Source organism: Sapajus apella, unplaced genomic scaffold (assembly GCF_009761245.1).
Source record: "Sapajus apella isolate SASKATOON/1434 unplaced genomic scaffold, GSC_monkey_1.0 scaffold15, whole genome shotgun sequence".
NCBI lineage: Eukaryota > Metazoa > Chordata > Mammalia > Primates > Cebidae > Sapajus > Sapajus apella.
The window spans coordinates 660,733-675,360 of record NW_022436955.1 but is presented as its reverse complement, the minus strand read 5'-3'; the positions used below and the strand labels follow the sequence as shown (position 1 = coordinate 675,360).

General features: G+C 40.1%; 1 protein-coding gene across 2 annotated transcripts in view; it reads left to right on the top strand.

Annotated features, from left to right (window-relative positions):
- The window catches only part of BBS2 (Bardet-Biedl syndrome 2), a 33,689-nt gene extending 20,231 nt beyond the window's left edge, over positions 1–13,458 (top strand). For both annotated transcript variants that reach the window (XM_032283921.1, XM_032283920.1), the window contains 8 exons: positions 736–880; positions 965–1,136; positions 2,393–2,522; positions 3,731–3,862; positions 4,416–4,553; positions 5,214–5,326; positions 11,964–12,112; positions 12,952–13,458. In XM_032283921.1, the coding sequence (XP_032139812.1) occupies positions 736–880; positions 965–1,136; positions 2,393–2,522; positions 3,731–3,862; positions 4,416–4,553; positions 5,214–5,326; positions 11,964–12,112; positions 12,952–13,058 (1,086 nt within the window). In that variant the 3' untranslated portion in view covers positions 13,059–13,458. The remainder of the gene's footprint in view (positions 1–735; positions 881–964; positions 1,137–2,392; positions 2,523–3,730; positions 3,863–4,415; positions 4,554–5,213; positions 5,327–11,963; positions 12,113–12,951) is intronic.
- Positions 13,459–14,628: the final 1,170 nt, after the last annotated feature.

Here is a 14,628-nt window from a genome sequence, read left to right as displayed (position 1 = left end):
AAAAAAAAAAAAAAAAAAAAAAGAAAAATTGGCAACTATAAAAACACTGTGTGTATGTACAGCAAACTGGCTGAAATGTTACTTTAATTTGTCCTGTCATGCGTTACTGTATTTGAGTTTGGTGTACCATGGGAATTCCTTTTCTTTCTTTAAAAGAATAATACTTAAAAAGCATAAAAGTCATGATGAGATACAGTTGGACCATACCCATAGAAAGAGGCAAGGGAATTTTCCCACAGGGCCAGACAGAGCAAGGGAGTGCAAATAAGGTGAATTATCTGAATTCTAAAGAATCAGATTACTGGGCCGGGCACGGTGGCTCAAGCCTGTAATCCCAGCACTTTGGGAGGCCGAGGCGGGTGGATCACAAGGTCAAGAGATCGAGACCATCCTGGTCAACATGGTGAAACCCTGTCTCTACTAAAACTACAAAAAAAATTAGCTGGGCATGGTGGCGCGTGTCTGTAGTCCCAGCTACTCAGGAGGCTGAGGCAGGAGAATTGCCTGAACTCAGGAGGCGGAGGTTGCGGTGAGCCGAGATCGCTCCATTGCACTCCAGCCTGGGTAGCAAGAGTGAAACTCCGTCTCAAAAAAAAAAAAAAAAAAGAATCAGATTACTATATTAATAAGATGCTGTAGACTATGTATTTTGAAGCTGAGTAGCGATATTATTTAAAATTGATATTAGTTCAGTGTTTTGGTGAGTGAGCTGGAAATGTGTGGGGTGTTTTGCAGGCTGAATTGGGCAGTCCACTGAATGAGGCTGATGGGCATCGGGGCATAATTCCAGCCAATACCAGGCTCCACACCATGCTCTCAGTCAATTTGGGGAATGAGACCCAAACTGCTCATACGGAAGTATGCATTTCTACTTCTAATGGTAAGACAGTATTTACAGCTGGTGTTTAGAGGCATCTGTGCCATCTTGGAGTTGTTCTTTAACTGTTTTTCCTCTTCCCTGCAGACACCATCATCCGAGCAGTATTGATTTTTGCAGAGGGAATTTTTGCAGGTGAAAGCCACGTGGTACATCCCAGCATTCACAACCTCTCCAGTTCCATCCGCATCCCTATTGCGCCTCCCAAAGATGTCCCTGTGGATCTGCACTTGAAAGCATTTGTGGGTTACAGAAGCAGGTGACCCTTTGCAAGTCACAGTTCATTTAGAAACAGCTCTTAGAGGAGGGCAAGTTGAATACATTTTCCATATGCCTGGTGGAATCTGGGGGTCCTGAGAAACTGTTTAATGGTTCTATCTACCCAGTCAAAGTTTCCCATGATCTTTCATTTCTTCAATTTGAAACCTGTAAAAAGAAAAAGAAAAAACTGATATGTAAATTTAAGGTGGTTCTTTTTTTTTTTACTGAGATAGAGTCTTGCTCTGTCGCCCATGCTAGAGTGCAGTGGAGCAATCTCAGTTCACTGCCACCTCCGCCTCCCAGGTTCGAGCAGTTCTCCTGCCTCAGCCTCCTGAGTACTGGGACCACAGGTGCCAGCCACCACGACCAGCTAATTTTTTTTTTTTTTTTTTTTTGAGACAGAGTTTCACTCTTGTTACCCAGGCTGGAGTGCAATGGCGCGATCTCGGCTCACCGCAACCTCCGCCTCCTGGGTTCAGGCAATTCTCTTGCCTCAGCCTCCTGAGTAGCTGGGATTACAGGCACGTGCCACCATGCCCAGCTAATTTTTTGTATTTTTAGTAGAGACGGGGTTTCACCGTGTTGACCAGGATGGTCTTGATCTCTTGACCTCGTGATCCACCCGCCTCGGCCTCCCAAAGTGCTGGGATTACAGGCTTGAGCCACCGCGCCTGGCCTAATGTTTGTATTTTTAGTAGAGACAGGGTTTCACTGTGTTGGCCAGGCTAGTCTTGAACTCCTGACCTCAGGTCATTTGCCCTCCTTGGCTTCCCATAGTGCTGGGATTATAGGCGCCAGCCACCACCACCACACCTGGCTAAGATGGTTATTTTCTGTTTTTAGTCAGGTGATCTTATAATCACAAAATGTTTAATTGATGATTTGTCAACTTGTAGTTTTGGCCACTAAAAGTATAAGAGTTAGGATGTACCTTTATATTACATTCATACATAACCTCAGCTAGTGAAGAGGAACTGCTATACTTGCAGAAGATAAGAAACTTTTAACATCCCCTTTATGGTGTTTTAAATCCTTAGTGCATGCAGGTATATATGTAGACTCATGCTATCTCTAAATCTTAAATCTAATATATTGCTGTAGTACTTTAACCCTCATATGTTTTGGGGTTTCTTCTTAAGTGAAATCCTTAAATATCAATTGGTAGCCCAGTAGTGGGTTTATTTTCTGGGCCTTGCACTTTGAAGCAACATTTTATAAAAAACAGTTCTCTTGTGTTTCATCTATTGGCCATAGCACCCAGTTTCATGTATTTGAATTGACAAGACAGCTCCCTCGATTCTCCATGTATGCACTGACCAGCCTGGACTCTGCCAGTGAGCCAGTCAGTTATGTTAACTTTACCATTGCAGAACGGGCACAGAGAGTGAGTATCTCACTTTTCTCTTTCAATGCTTTTGCACGGTTGAATCCTTTAGATGTTATTTCATAGAAAGGGGAAATGACATGAATGTGTTATATTGGTAGCAGTAAATACGATATGAAAGAATTCTCTAACTTGGGGGTGACTTACAAGCTGTAATAAACATATTCCTAAAATGTCTTCTGTCACTTTGAAAAAGCATCTGAGCAATCCTTGGTTATCGGTGAATTATTACCAGTGTTTAATTTGTCTCTTCCCGTTATGGTTTCAAGAGAGTATTTCAAGAGGAACCTGCAGCAAGATGAAAACGAGTGGGACTTGGAGCTAAGAACGTTTTTGGCTTTAAGTGCTATCTTAACTCATTAAATTCTTAGTGATCTTGGGGAATTCCCCTCACCATTGTGAACCTCAGTTTTCTTATCTGTAGGTGAGGATAATCTTACCCACTTTATTGGCCCCCCCCACCCCCCAGGATTACATGATTGGCATGATAATAGCACCTTGTAAATTTGAAAGTACTAATACTAGTGGACTTTAATCTTGGCTGAGCTTTGGAATTCTTGGTGAGACTTTTTAATCATGTAGATTCTCAGGCCCCTGCCTGGCCTGTGGAACCACAAACTCTATAGGTGGGCCCTTCCAGAAGGCCTCATGGGCGGTTCTCATGTGGAACCCGTGTTGCAAGCCACTGCATGGTGTTACTGCTATTAACATTAAAACTTATATTTTCCTTATTGCATGGGTGTATCTGTGGTGTGTGCACATTGTATACTTCATTTTACATTTCTGAAAGAATACAATGGAATAGTTTTAAGCACACTATATTATCCAAGTTATACCCACAGAAGAGCTGTTGTGTAACAGAATCAGCAACATACCTGAATCATTTGTACATTGCATATAAGACTATGTCTAAGTAGAGGATGATATAAAATCACATCTGCTGTAGGGCCAGGCATAATTATGAATGTTACTTAAGAGCAGGAGTGAGGTGAGAAAAGGGATTGTGACTAGTGTTTTAGTGTTTTCTTGGTATGGGATGAAGTATAATTCTTTTTTTTTTTTCTCAACAAAGCAGTAAAACTAGAAAGAAGGAGAACTCTTCTTTGAAGAATGACTGTACCTTCATATCTAGAGGCATATTAAAAAAAAAAAAAAAGAATGTCTGTACCTTAAAAATGGAGGCTCATTTCATTGTGTTCATTTTTAAGGTTGTTGTATGGCTCAGTCAGAACTTTCTGTTACCAGAAGACACTCACTTTCAGAATGCTCCATTTCAAGTGTGTTTCACTTCTTTACGGAATGGTGGCCATCTGTATATAAAAATAAAACTTAATGGAGAGGTAATGTTTAATATCATGGGGCATAGATTTTTTTTCTTTTTAAATGTATTTTCATTTATTTTTTCAACCGCTTAGATCATGGAATGGGAGGGGAGATTTCTTATGTGGTGTTTACCATTCAGTCCAAAGTGAGGTGGGGGACATCAGTGTCAAGGTCATAAAACCACTTGTTTTATTTTATTCACATGTTTTAACTTAGTCTGTTACTGTCACCATCTTAGACACTGGAGTAGAATCTGGAATAGATGTTTTCTGCCTCCTTCCCTTCCTCTCTTCCTTGTCTAATTGGGAAAGGATTGGGAATACAGAGGTCAACAAAAACATTTTCATCATTTGTCATTTAATTTCTAAGCCTAGAGGATTTGCCTTTTAGCTAGCTGCTGGAAATAATGTGGTGTGTAATTTCTTTGAGAGCTAAACTTACCTTATTCAACACTGCATATAAATATATGCTCAGTAATTTTGTTGCGTGTAGGGAAATTCAGGTACTATTTCAGCTAAGTTTGTCTAATATCTGAGGATGCTAAACTTGTCTTATTTTTTCTCTGGGTAGATCACTATAAATACTGATGATATTGATTTGGCTGGTGATATCATCCAGTCAATGGCATCATTTTTTGCTGTTGAAGACCTTCAAGTAGAAGCGGATTTTCCTGTCTACTTTGAGGAATTAAGAAAGGTGCTAGTGAAGGTGAGGGCACGTGGTAGGTGCATTTGTGAGAATGTGGTAGTCTAATAATGTTTGAGGAGATTAATGAGACTGCTAATGAACTTATGTTATAGTGCTGTGTTCAAGAATTTTTGCAATTCTTGAAATAAAAATTGAACTAGTGTTGGAAAGTTTACTACTTAGAGGATTTCTTTTATAAAAGGAAGTGTTTAGCTCTTGAGAACCGTGCTTCTTTGTTCAGTTTAAGGTGATACATTTATAAATGAATGTTTTCCTTTGTTAGCTCTTCATCTTATTTGTAGTATCTGCTTTGGTCTTCAGTATAGGTCTTTCCAAAAACCCAAATTCAAAATAAAAGAGCAAAATAAAGAGGATTGTGATTGGCTCCAAAGTATACAATATTCCCACTGCAAATCCCTAAAATATTACTATATGTGTTGTGGGGGCTCCTGGTGCTAAAGCATGTGGAGGATTCACATGGAGTGTCCTGTTGAAATTGGAGGCAGCACAGATGAATTAACTTGTTGAGAAAGAGATGAAATAACAGGAGGTAGCTTAATTGGCATAAGTGAACAGGGGAAAGAAGGGGGTCTCTGTATCTGGTAAATAGTGTCTTTTCATCTGTCTGGTTTCAAGAAGTTTGTGAGGCCTTTTTAATTCCTGAGTGTCCATGGTCTCCAGGTGGATGAACATCATTCAGTGCATCAGAAGCTCAGTGCTGACATGGCTGACCATTCTAATCTGATCCGAAGTTTGCTGGTCAGAGCTGAGGATGCTCGTCTGATGAGGGACATGTGAGTATTTACCATGGTTAGTACAGGTGCAAGGTTAAAAATACGAGCAGTTTGGAATAGCAACTCTCAGATGTTACCAGTTGAAGTGTAATTTGTTATAGTGACTTTGGAAAATAAGTTGGCATTATAAGTAAAGTTGAAAATGCGTGTCCTGTATGACCCAGCAATTCTATTCCTGGTTTGTAGCTTGGAGAAAGTTATAGCTTAGTTATATGTATGCATATAAACTAGGATATTTGTAAAAGAATGTTTGTAAAGGCATTGTTTATAAAAATCTCAAAGTGGAAACAATCCATATTAGCATTAACAGTGTAGTGATAGTGGATGAATTGTGATATATTCATACAGTGGAATACTACACAGCAGTGAGAGTGCATGAATCTCCGTGACACATAAGAGCAAGAAGAAATCTGATAAGCATAATGGACACTGAAAGAAGACAGACTTAAAAGACTATGTATAAAATGCATCCATGTGTATAGTTAGAGAAAAGAGTAAACTATATAGTTTGGGAAACATGCAATAAGTACAAATATAAATAAATTCAGGGAAGAGATTATCATATAAGATAGTATTTTCTCCTAGAGAACAAGGGACTATGTGCAGGAAAAATACATTGGGAAACTTGTGTCTTGATGTTTTGTTTGACTTCATTAAGTATTCTTTGAATTTTTCTGAATATGTAGCATTTTACAACAAAAAAGTTAAGTATGTGCAGGTCTTCCTTGGTGCTTGCTAGGATGCCAAATTTACCTTGCCAATAAAATGTACTGAAAAAATTCAGTAAAATAGTTAACAAGTGATAGATGAAATTTATGTGTATATATTAGGGGCAAGAGTTTACCCAGAGTGCTGCTTGTGTTTTTTCGCAAGAGGGCTGAATTGTTGGCAAATAATGATAATGGTTTTGCTCAGAAGTAAATGGTTTTTAAAATAATTGTATTGTTGAAAATTTCAAACACATACAAAAGTAGTTGAATATAATGATTTCGTATATACCAGCCACCCAACTGGGATGTTCAAGAAACATGGCACTGGTGTCTGCTTGACTTCTGTTGAGGGCCATGCATGACATCAAAACATGGCAGAAAAGGTCAAAGGAGAAGGGGACATGTGCAGAGAGACAAAGCCTGAGGGGTAGCGTCGCTGTATAACAACCTGCTCTTTTGAGAACTAGTTCATTCCTGCATGAGCAAGAACCCACTCCTGAGAGATGGCATTAATCTATATTAATGAGGGATCTGCCCCCATGACCCAAACACCCTCTACTAGGCCTACCTCCCAAACCTGCTGCACTGGCATTTAAACTTCAACATCAGTTTTGGCGGGGACGAACCACATCCAAACCATAGTGGGTATATTAATCTCTTATGTGTGATATGAGTTGCAAATATGTTTTTCAGAATTTGTCATCTGGATTTTCCCTTTGCTTAGATTTTAAAAAATTTTTGCTTTAATGTTGGTTTTGCCTTGTAAAAGCTTTTAAAAATTTGTTTGTAGTAAAATTGATCACTCATTTTCTTAATACTTTTTAATTTATTTATATATATTTTGAGACAGAGTCTTGCTCTGTTGCCCAACCTGGAGTGCAATGGCATGATCTTAGCTCACTGCAACCTCCACCTCCCAGGTTCAAGCGATTCTCCTGCCTTAGTCTCCTGAGTAGCTGGGACTACAGGTGCATGCCACCATATCTGGTTAATTTTTATATTCTTAGTAGAGATGGGGTTTCACCTTGTTGACCAGGCTGGTCTCAAATTACTGACATCAGGTGGTCTGCGCGCCTCAGCTTACCAAAGTGGTGGGATTACAGGTGTGAGCCACTGCGCCCAGCCACATTTTCTTAATATTTTTACATTTTGAGTTACAGTTAGAAAAGTTTTCTTTACCCTCAGGGTATAGAGTAAATTTACCTGTTTTCCTTTAGTACTTGTACATTTTCCTTTTTTACATTAAGTCTCTGTTCCAGTTGGAGTTTATCCTGGTGTTCATATAAGTAATAAACACAGTTTTATCATTTTCCATATGACTATCACATTATTATTTGTGTGTGTGTGTGTGTGTGTGTGTGTGTGAGAGAGAGAGAGAGAGAGAGAGAGAGAGAGAGTCTCACTGTATCACCCAGGCTGGAGTGCAGAGGCAAGATCACAGCTCACAGCAGCCTCGATCTCCTGGCTCAGGTGATCCTCCCACTTGTGTCCCTGGAGTAGCTGGGACAACAGGCATGTGCCACCATACCCAGCTAATTTTTGTGTTTTTTTGTAGAGCCAGAGTCTCACTATGTTGCCCAGACAGATCTTGAACTCCTGGGCTCAAGTGATCTGGCCGCCTTGGCCTCTCAAAGTGCTGGGATTACAGGCGTGAGCCACTACACCTGGCCACTTTGCATTATTTTAATACTACTACTTTTAAAGTTCATTATGCTCACAATGATTTCAAATACTGCCTTTATTATATATCATATTTCTGTACATAGTTGAAACTATTTCTGGATTTTCTGTACTATTCCATTGATTTGTCTTGTCTCTTCATTTGACAATAGCATTTTTTTAAAAAAAATAAAATTATTTTGAGACAGAATCTTGCTCTGTTGCCCAGCCAGACTGGAGTGCAGTGGTGTCATCACAGCCCACTGCAGCCTCGGCCGCCCAGGTACAAGGGATCCTCCCACCTCAGCCTCCTGAGTAGCTGGGACTACAGGCATGCACCACCACACCCAGCTAATTTTTTTTTAATTTTTGGTAGAGACAGGGTCCCACTATATTGCCCAGGCTGGTCTTGAACTCCTGGGCTCAAGCTATCCTCCTGCCTCAGCCATTCTATTTTATTTAAAAAATTTTTTGGCTGAGTGCAGTAGCTTGTGCCTATAATCCCAGTGCTTTGGGAGGTCGAGGGAGGAGAATGGCCTGAGGCCGGGAGCTCAAGACCAGCCTGGACAACATAGCAAGACCCCATCTCTAAAAAAGAAAATAGAAATTTCATTGTGATATGTGATATTGTAAAATATATATTTGATCTTCAACCCTGTGTCCTGACATAATAACTTCTAAAATCCTTAGAATCTCCAAAGTGATGTCTTTTTGTATGCTAATGATGGACTTAAGTTAGCAGCTCCTAGGTAGCTTCAGGATAGGGGTCAGTCACTGGAACAACCAAGGCAGGATTAGAGGATTGGCACTTTCTGCCCACCTCTCTCCCAACCTCTAGGGTGCGGAGAGGCACTGAGAATTAAGTTGATCACTTATGGCCAATGGTTTGATCAGTCATGCCTAAATAATGGAGATTCCATCAAAACCCAAAGGGACAGCATTCAGAGAGTTTCTGGACACCAGAACAGATGGAGGTTCCTGAAGGTTGATGCACCTAGGGAAGGCATAGAAGCTCCGAGTGCCTTCCCTAATACTTCGCTCTTTGGATCTCTTCATCTGTATCCTTTGTAATATCCTTTATAATAAACTAGTAAGTGCCATTAAGTTTCCCTGAGTTCTGTGAACTGATCTAGCAAATTAGTCAAACCCAGAGAGGGGATTGTGGGAACCCCAACTTGAAGTAGGTCAGTCTGAAGTTCTGGCGGCCTGAACTTGTGACGTTTGTCTGAAGTCGGAGCAGTCTTGTGGGATTGAACCCTCAATCTGTGGGATCTGACACTGTCTCCAAGTGAATAATGTCAGAACAGAATTGGAGGACACCCAGCTGGTGTCTGCTACAGAATTAATTGTTTTCTTGGTGTGTGGGAAAAACCTCCACAGTTGGTCACAGAAGTCTTCTGTGTTGATTGTTGTGGTGTGGGAGCAGAGAAGGAACAGTCTGGTTTTTTCCCTACTCATGGTAAAATACGCATAATGTGAAATTTACCATCTTAACTGCTATACACTACTTTTAGTGTACAGTTCAGTGGTATTAAATACATTTATAATGTGTACAATACTGGGCATGGTGGCTCACACCTGTAATCCCAGCTCTTTGAGAGGCCGAGGCGGGAGGTCAGGAGTTCAAGACCAGCCTGGCCAACATGGTGAAACCCTGTCTCTACTAAAAATGCAAAAATTACCTGGATGTGGTGGTACACTCCTGTAATCCCAGCTACTCAGGAGGCTGAGGCAGGAGAATCGCTTGAACACGGGGGGCGGAGATTTCAGTGAGCCGAGATCACACCACTGCACGCTAGCCTGGGTGACGGAGTGAGACTCTGTCTCAAAAAAAAATAAAAATAAAAGAAAAGAAGCATGTTACCACTACCAGCATCTCCATAATTCTTTATCTCTTAAACCTGAAACTCTGTACCCATTAAACAGTAACTACCCATTCTTCCTTACCTTTAGCCCTGGCAATTACCGTTGATAGTGCCATTCTTTCATTTATGGATGTTTTCTATGTTTCGATATCTGGTGTGGGTAGGTGCCCCTGTCCCCAACCCCTGTTGCTTTTCTTTTTCATGGTTTTTCCTAGCTACTTGTGCTTGTTTATTCTTTCCAATGAATTTCATCATGAATTGTTATAGCTCTGTAACAAAAATTGATATTATAATTGAGATTATGTGAAATGTATTAGGCAGAACTGTCCCCACTGCAGTGATGTTCACTCTTGCTGTCTAAGAACATGGCATGTCTTTATATTTGTTCATGTTTTGTGTGTTTCTGGAGTGCGTTAATGGGTTCCTCTTGTAGATACTGGATGTTTCTTAAGCTTATGCTTTGGTATTTTCTGTATTTTTAGACAATTACAAGATATTTATAAGTGTAAATATCTTTTACATTATATCTTATTCTATAATTATGGTTTTGTGTTTATATATATGATAGGTGATTTTATCTGTTGATTTGATAACATACCCTTTACTAATTAGCTTATAGTTTTTCTAGATGTACTCTTGTACTCATCTGTAAATTGAGGTAGATATTTGCTCTTTTTGGCCAACTATCTCTAGGGCCCCTAGTTTTTCCGTCTCTCTCTTAAGTCAAAAAGGGTTGCTCGCTTTAGGCATTTGACTGCAAAATGTCAATATTTATTTTTATTTTTTAAATCAAATTAATTGATATATAACTCATACATGCAGAAAATTTACCCTTTTGAGGTTTACAGTTTGATCAATTTTGAGAAACTTATGTAATCATGTTGCTGCAACCACAATTGAGATATAGAATATTTCTATCACTGGCCGGGCTCATGCTTGTAATCCCAGCACTTTGGGAGGCCAAGGTGGGCAGATCACTTGAACCCACAAGTTTGAAACCAACCTGGCCAACATGGTGAAACCCCGTCTCTACTAAAAATACAAAAAATTACCCAGGTGTGGTGGCAGGTGCCGGTAATCCCAGCTATTCAGCAGGCTGAGTCAGGAGAATCATTTGAACCCAGGAGGTGGAGGTTGCAGTGAGCCAAGATTGTACCAGTGCACTCCAGCCTGGGCAACAAGAATGAAACTTTGTCTCAAAAAAAAAAAAGAGTATTTCTGTCACTCTTGTGGCTGTTTGTATCAGTACCTCTCCTAACCTCCAGTTCCTGGCAACCACTCATCTTATTTCTTTTCCTATAGTTGTACCTTTTTCAAAATACCATATAAATAGAATCATACTATATCTACATATCCTTTTGAGTCTGGCTTCATTCACTTACATAATGTCTTTGAGATTCATCCATATTGTTGCATGTATCTGTAGTTTGTTTTTTTTATTGCTGAGTAGTACTCCATTGTATGGAGATACACGATATTTATCTTTTCACCAGTTGAGGATAATTGGGTTGTTTCCAGACTTTGGTGAGTAGAATAAAGCTGCTATAAATACTTGCATACAAGTTTTTTGCAGATATATGTTTTCATTTCTCTTGGGTTTTACCTTACAGTGGGATTGCTGGGTTATTCAGGGTGTGTTAACTTTGTATGAAACTGCCAAATCACTTGTCAAAGTAGATGCATGCAGCATTTTGCATTTCTGTCCACAATGCATGAGAATTCTAGTTGCCCCAAGTCTTTGCTAGCATTTGGTATCTTCAGCTCTATTTTTTTTTTGTCATTTTCATTGCTGTTTAGTATAGATCTCATTTTCATTTTCATTTTATGACTCTGTTTTTTAAACTTTGATAAAATACAAGGCTGGGTTGTCTAAAAATACTTTAAGACCAGGCCACTTTAGTTTAATGAATATTGATCTGAAACTTGGAAGGTGGGCTGTCACCTTGCTCACTTGTCCCTACTCCCAGCACAGTGGGCTTAACCATTCTTTTTTTTTTTTCTTTTTCTTTTTTTTAATAGAGACAGGGTTTCACCATGTTGGCTGGGCTGGTCTCGAACTCCTGACCGCAGGTGATCCGCCTGCCTCGGCCTCCCAAAGTGCTGGGATTACAGGCGTGAGCCACCGTGCCTGGCTGGGCTTGAGCATTCTTAACCACCTAAATCAAAACCAACTATTGACCAGTAACCAAGGAAGGCCACTTGTCTTTTGTTTATTTGGAGGGAATCGAATATTTTTATGGAACTTATCTATGTTTTCAAAGCAAACTAGCAGTTACTCCATTTTAATGAAAATATAGCTTAAAAAATGGTGTCTTTTCTTTATATGTCTAAGAAGTTTGCAAGTTTTTCTTAAGCTTGCCACATCAAGATGAAATGATGTCAAATTTCTACTGATTTGCACAGGAAAACAATGAAGAGTCGTTATATGGAACTCTATGACCTTAATAGAGACTTGCTAAATGGTTATAAAATTCGCTGTAACAATCACACAGAACTGTTGGGAAACCTCAAAGCAGTAAATCAAGCAATTCAAAGAGCAGGTCGTCTGCGGGGTAAGTCTCTTTTCATAACACTGCACTTTTATGTTTAATGTTTTTGGTGGAACTTATTGAAGATGGTGGTAGCATTCAATAATTCATACTGGGGTTGAAAGTAGCATGCCTTTCACACTCCAGAGCTGGCACCAGTCACTGTGTTTCAGTCAGCCTGGTGTTTGGCTTTAGTCTCTAGACTTCAAAGGAAAAGAAAACCTGCAGCTCCTTTTCCTACATCTTCCTGCATCCTCTAAAGAAAAACCTACTATATATACCCCAAAGGAAATATATAAACATAAATATATGTTCGTCTAAGAAGTTCGCAATTATATATAAATATACATTTATGTTTATATGTTTCCTTTGGGGTATATCTAGTAGGTATCTATACTATATAGGTATATGTAGTACATATTTATGGTTTTATATATATAACCATCAAGGCCAAATTAGCAAAAAAGAGAATTAATGCTAAGTGTCTAACTTAAAAATTTAGAAAAAGAACAATAGGATAAACCCAAGGATGCAGAAATATAGCCAGAGATTTATACCTGAATTCTGCTGTTTTAGGTCAATGCTTTGACCTCTTTAGAAATTATCTTTGCCAGGTGAATATGAGCTTTGATCCTTTTCTATAAAACTGACGTTTGGTGTCTAGGTTTGAGTTGGTCTCTAAGTCAGTTTTTTAAATAAATTCCTTCACCAAGTTATCCTTTTTAGGGAGTGGTAAGATAAATTCGTTATATTTCACATATAACTCTTTTCTCTCCTGGTTTGATGTTGTTTTAAAACTGGCCTCTAATTTTATAATTTCATGTCTAATAATCTCTCACTTTCTGATGTTTCTTCTCATGCAGTTGGAAAACCAAAGAACCAGGTGATCACTGCTTGTCGGGATGCAATTCGAAGCAATAACATCAACACACTGTTCAGAATCATGCGAGGTGGGACAGCTTCTTCATAGGAGAGGAAAATACAGGTCATGAAGTTCCTGGAAAAGTTTTTCTGTTAAAAATCTATGCTGGTTTACTTTGGGTCACACCCTTGTGAACCCAGGGCGCTCAGTATGAAAATAACCTTGGTGAGTTGTGCAAGTTAAAGACAAAGAACTACATTTGAAGATATATTCGCTTGCTATTTTTAAATCAGTAGTACTGTTGCTGAATGATACTAGGTTTGTATCGAATAGGATGAATGCTTTTGAAGTATTAGGGCTTCAAAGTCCAATTTTTGCTTATTTATGGCATATTAATACATCTTTTTTCTTGAAATTGTAATTTGTACTTTTCAAATAATCTACTTCATTAAATGTAAAGAAGTTAAACTTTGTGTTGATTGATTATAAAATCACCATCAAATCAGAATTGCCCGTTTGTATTTTGTAGAGGAAAACAAATGTCGGCCGGGTGTAGTGGCTCCCCTCTGTAATCCCAGCACTCTGGGAGGCTGAGGGGGGCAGATCACGAGGTCAGGAGATTAAGACCATCCAGTATAACATGGTGCAACCCCATTTCTACTAAAAATGCAAAAAATTAGCTGGGCGTGGTGGCATGCACCTGTAGTCTTAACTACTTAGGAGGCTGAGCCAGGAGAATCACTTGAACCCAGGAGGTGGAGGTTGCAATGAGCTGAGATCGCGCCATTGCATTCCAGGCTGGGCGTCAGAGTGAGACTCTGTCTCAAAAAAAAAAAAGCAAGGCCGGGCGCGGTGGCTCAAGCCTGTAATCCCAGCACTTTGGGAGGCCGAGGCGGGTGGATCACGAGGTCAAGAGATCGAGACCATCCTGGTCAGCACGGTGAAACCCCGTCTCTACTAAAAATGCAAAAAATTAGCTGGGCATGGTGGCGCGTGCCTGTAATCCCAGCTACTCAGGAGGCTGAGGCAAGAGAATTGCCTGAACCCAGGAGGCGGAGGTTGTGGTGAGCCGAGATCGTGCCATTGCCCTCCAGCCTGGGTAACAAGAGCGAAACTCCGTCCCCCCAAGAAAAAAAAAAAAAAAAAAACAGATATTTGGGCCAGGTGCGGTGGCTCACACACCTGTAATCCCAGCACTTGGGAGGCCAAGGCGGGTGAATCACCTGATATAAGGAGTTTGAGACCAGTCTGGACAACATGGTGAAACCCCATTTAACTAAAAATACAAAAAATTAGCCCGGCATGGTGGCAGACACCTGTAATCCCAGCTACTCAGGAGGCTGAGCCAGGAGAATTGCTTGAACTCAGGAGGCGGAGATTGCAGTGAGCCAACATCATACCACTATACTCCAGCCTGGGCAACAAGAGCGAAACTCCATCGTAAAAAAAAAAAAAAAGTGGATATTTTGATTTGTGTGCTTCTTTTTTTTTTTTTTGGGGGGGGGACGGAGTTTCGCTCTTGTTACCCAGGCTGGAGTGCAATGGCGCGATCTCGGCTCACCGCAACCTCCGCCTCCTGGGTTCAGGCAATTCTCCTGCCTTAGCCTCCTGAGTAGCTGGGATTACAGGCACACGCCACCATGCCCGGCTAATTTTTTGTATTTTTAGTAGAGACGGG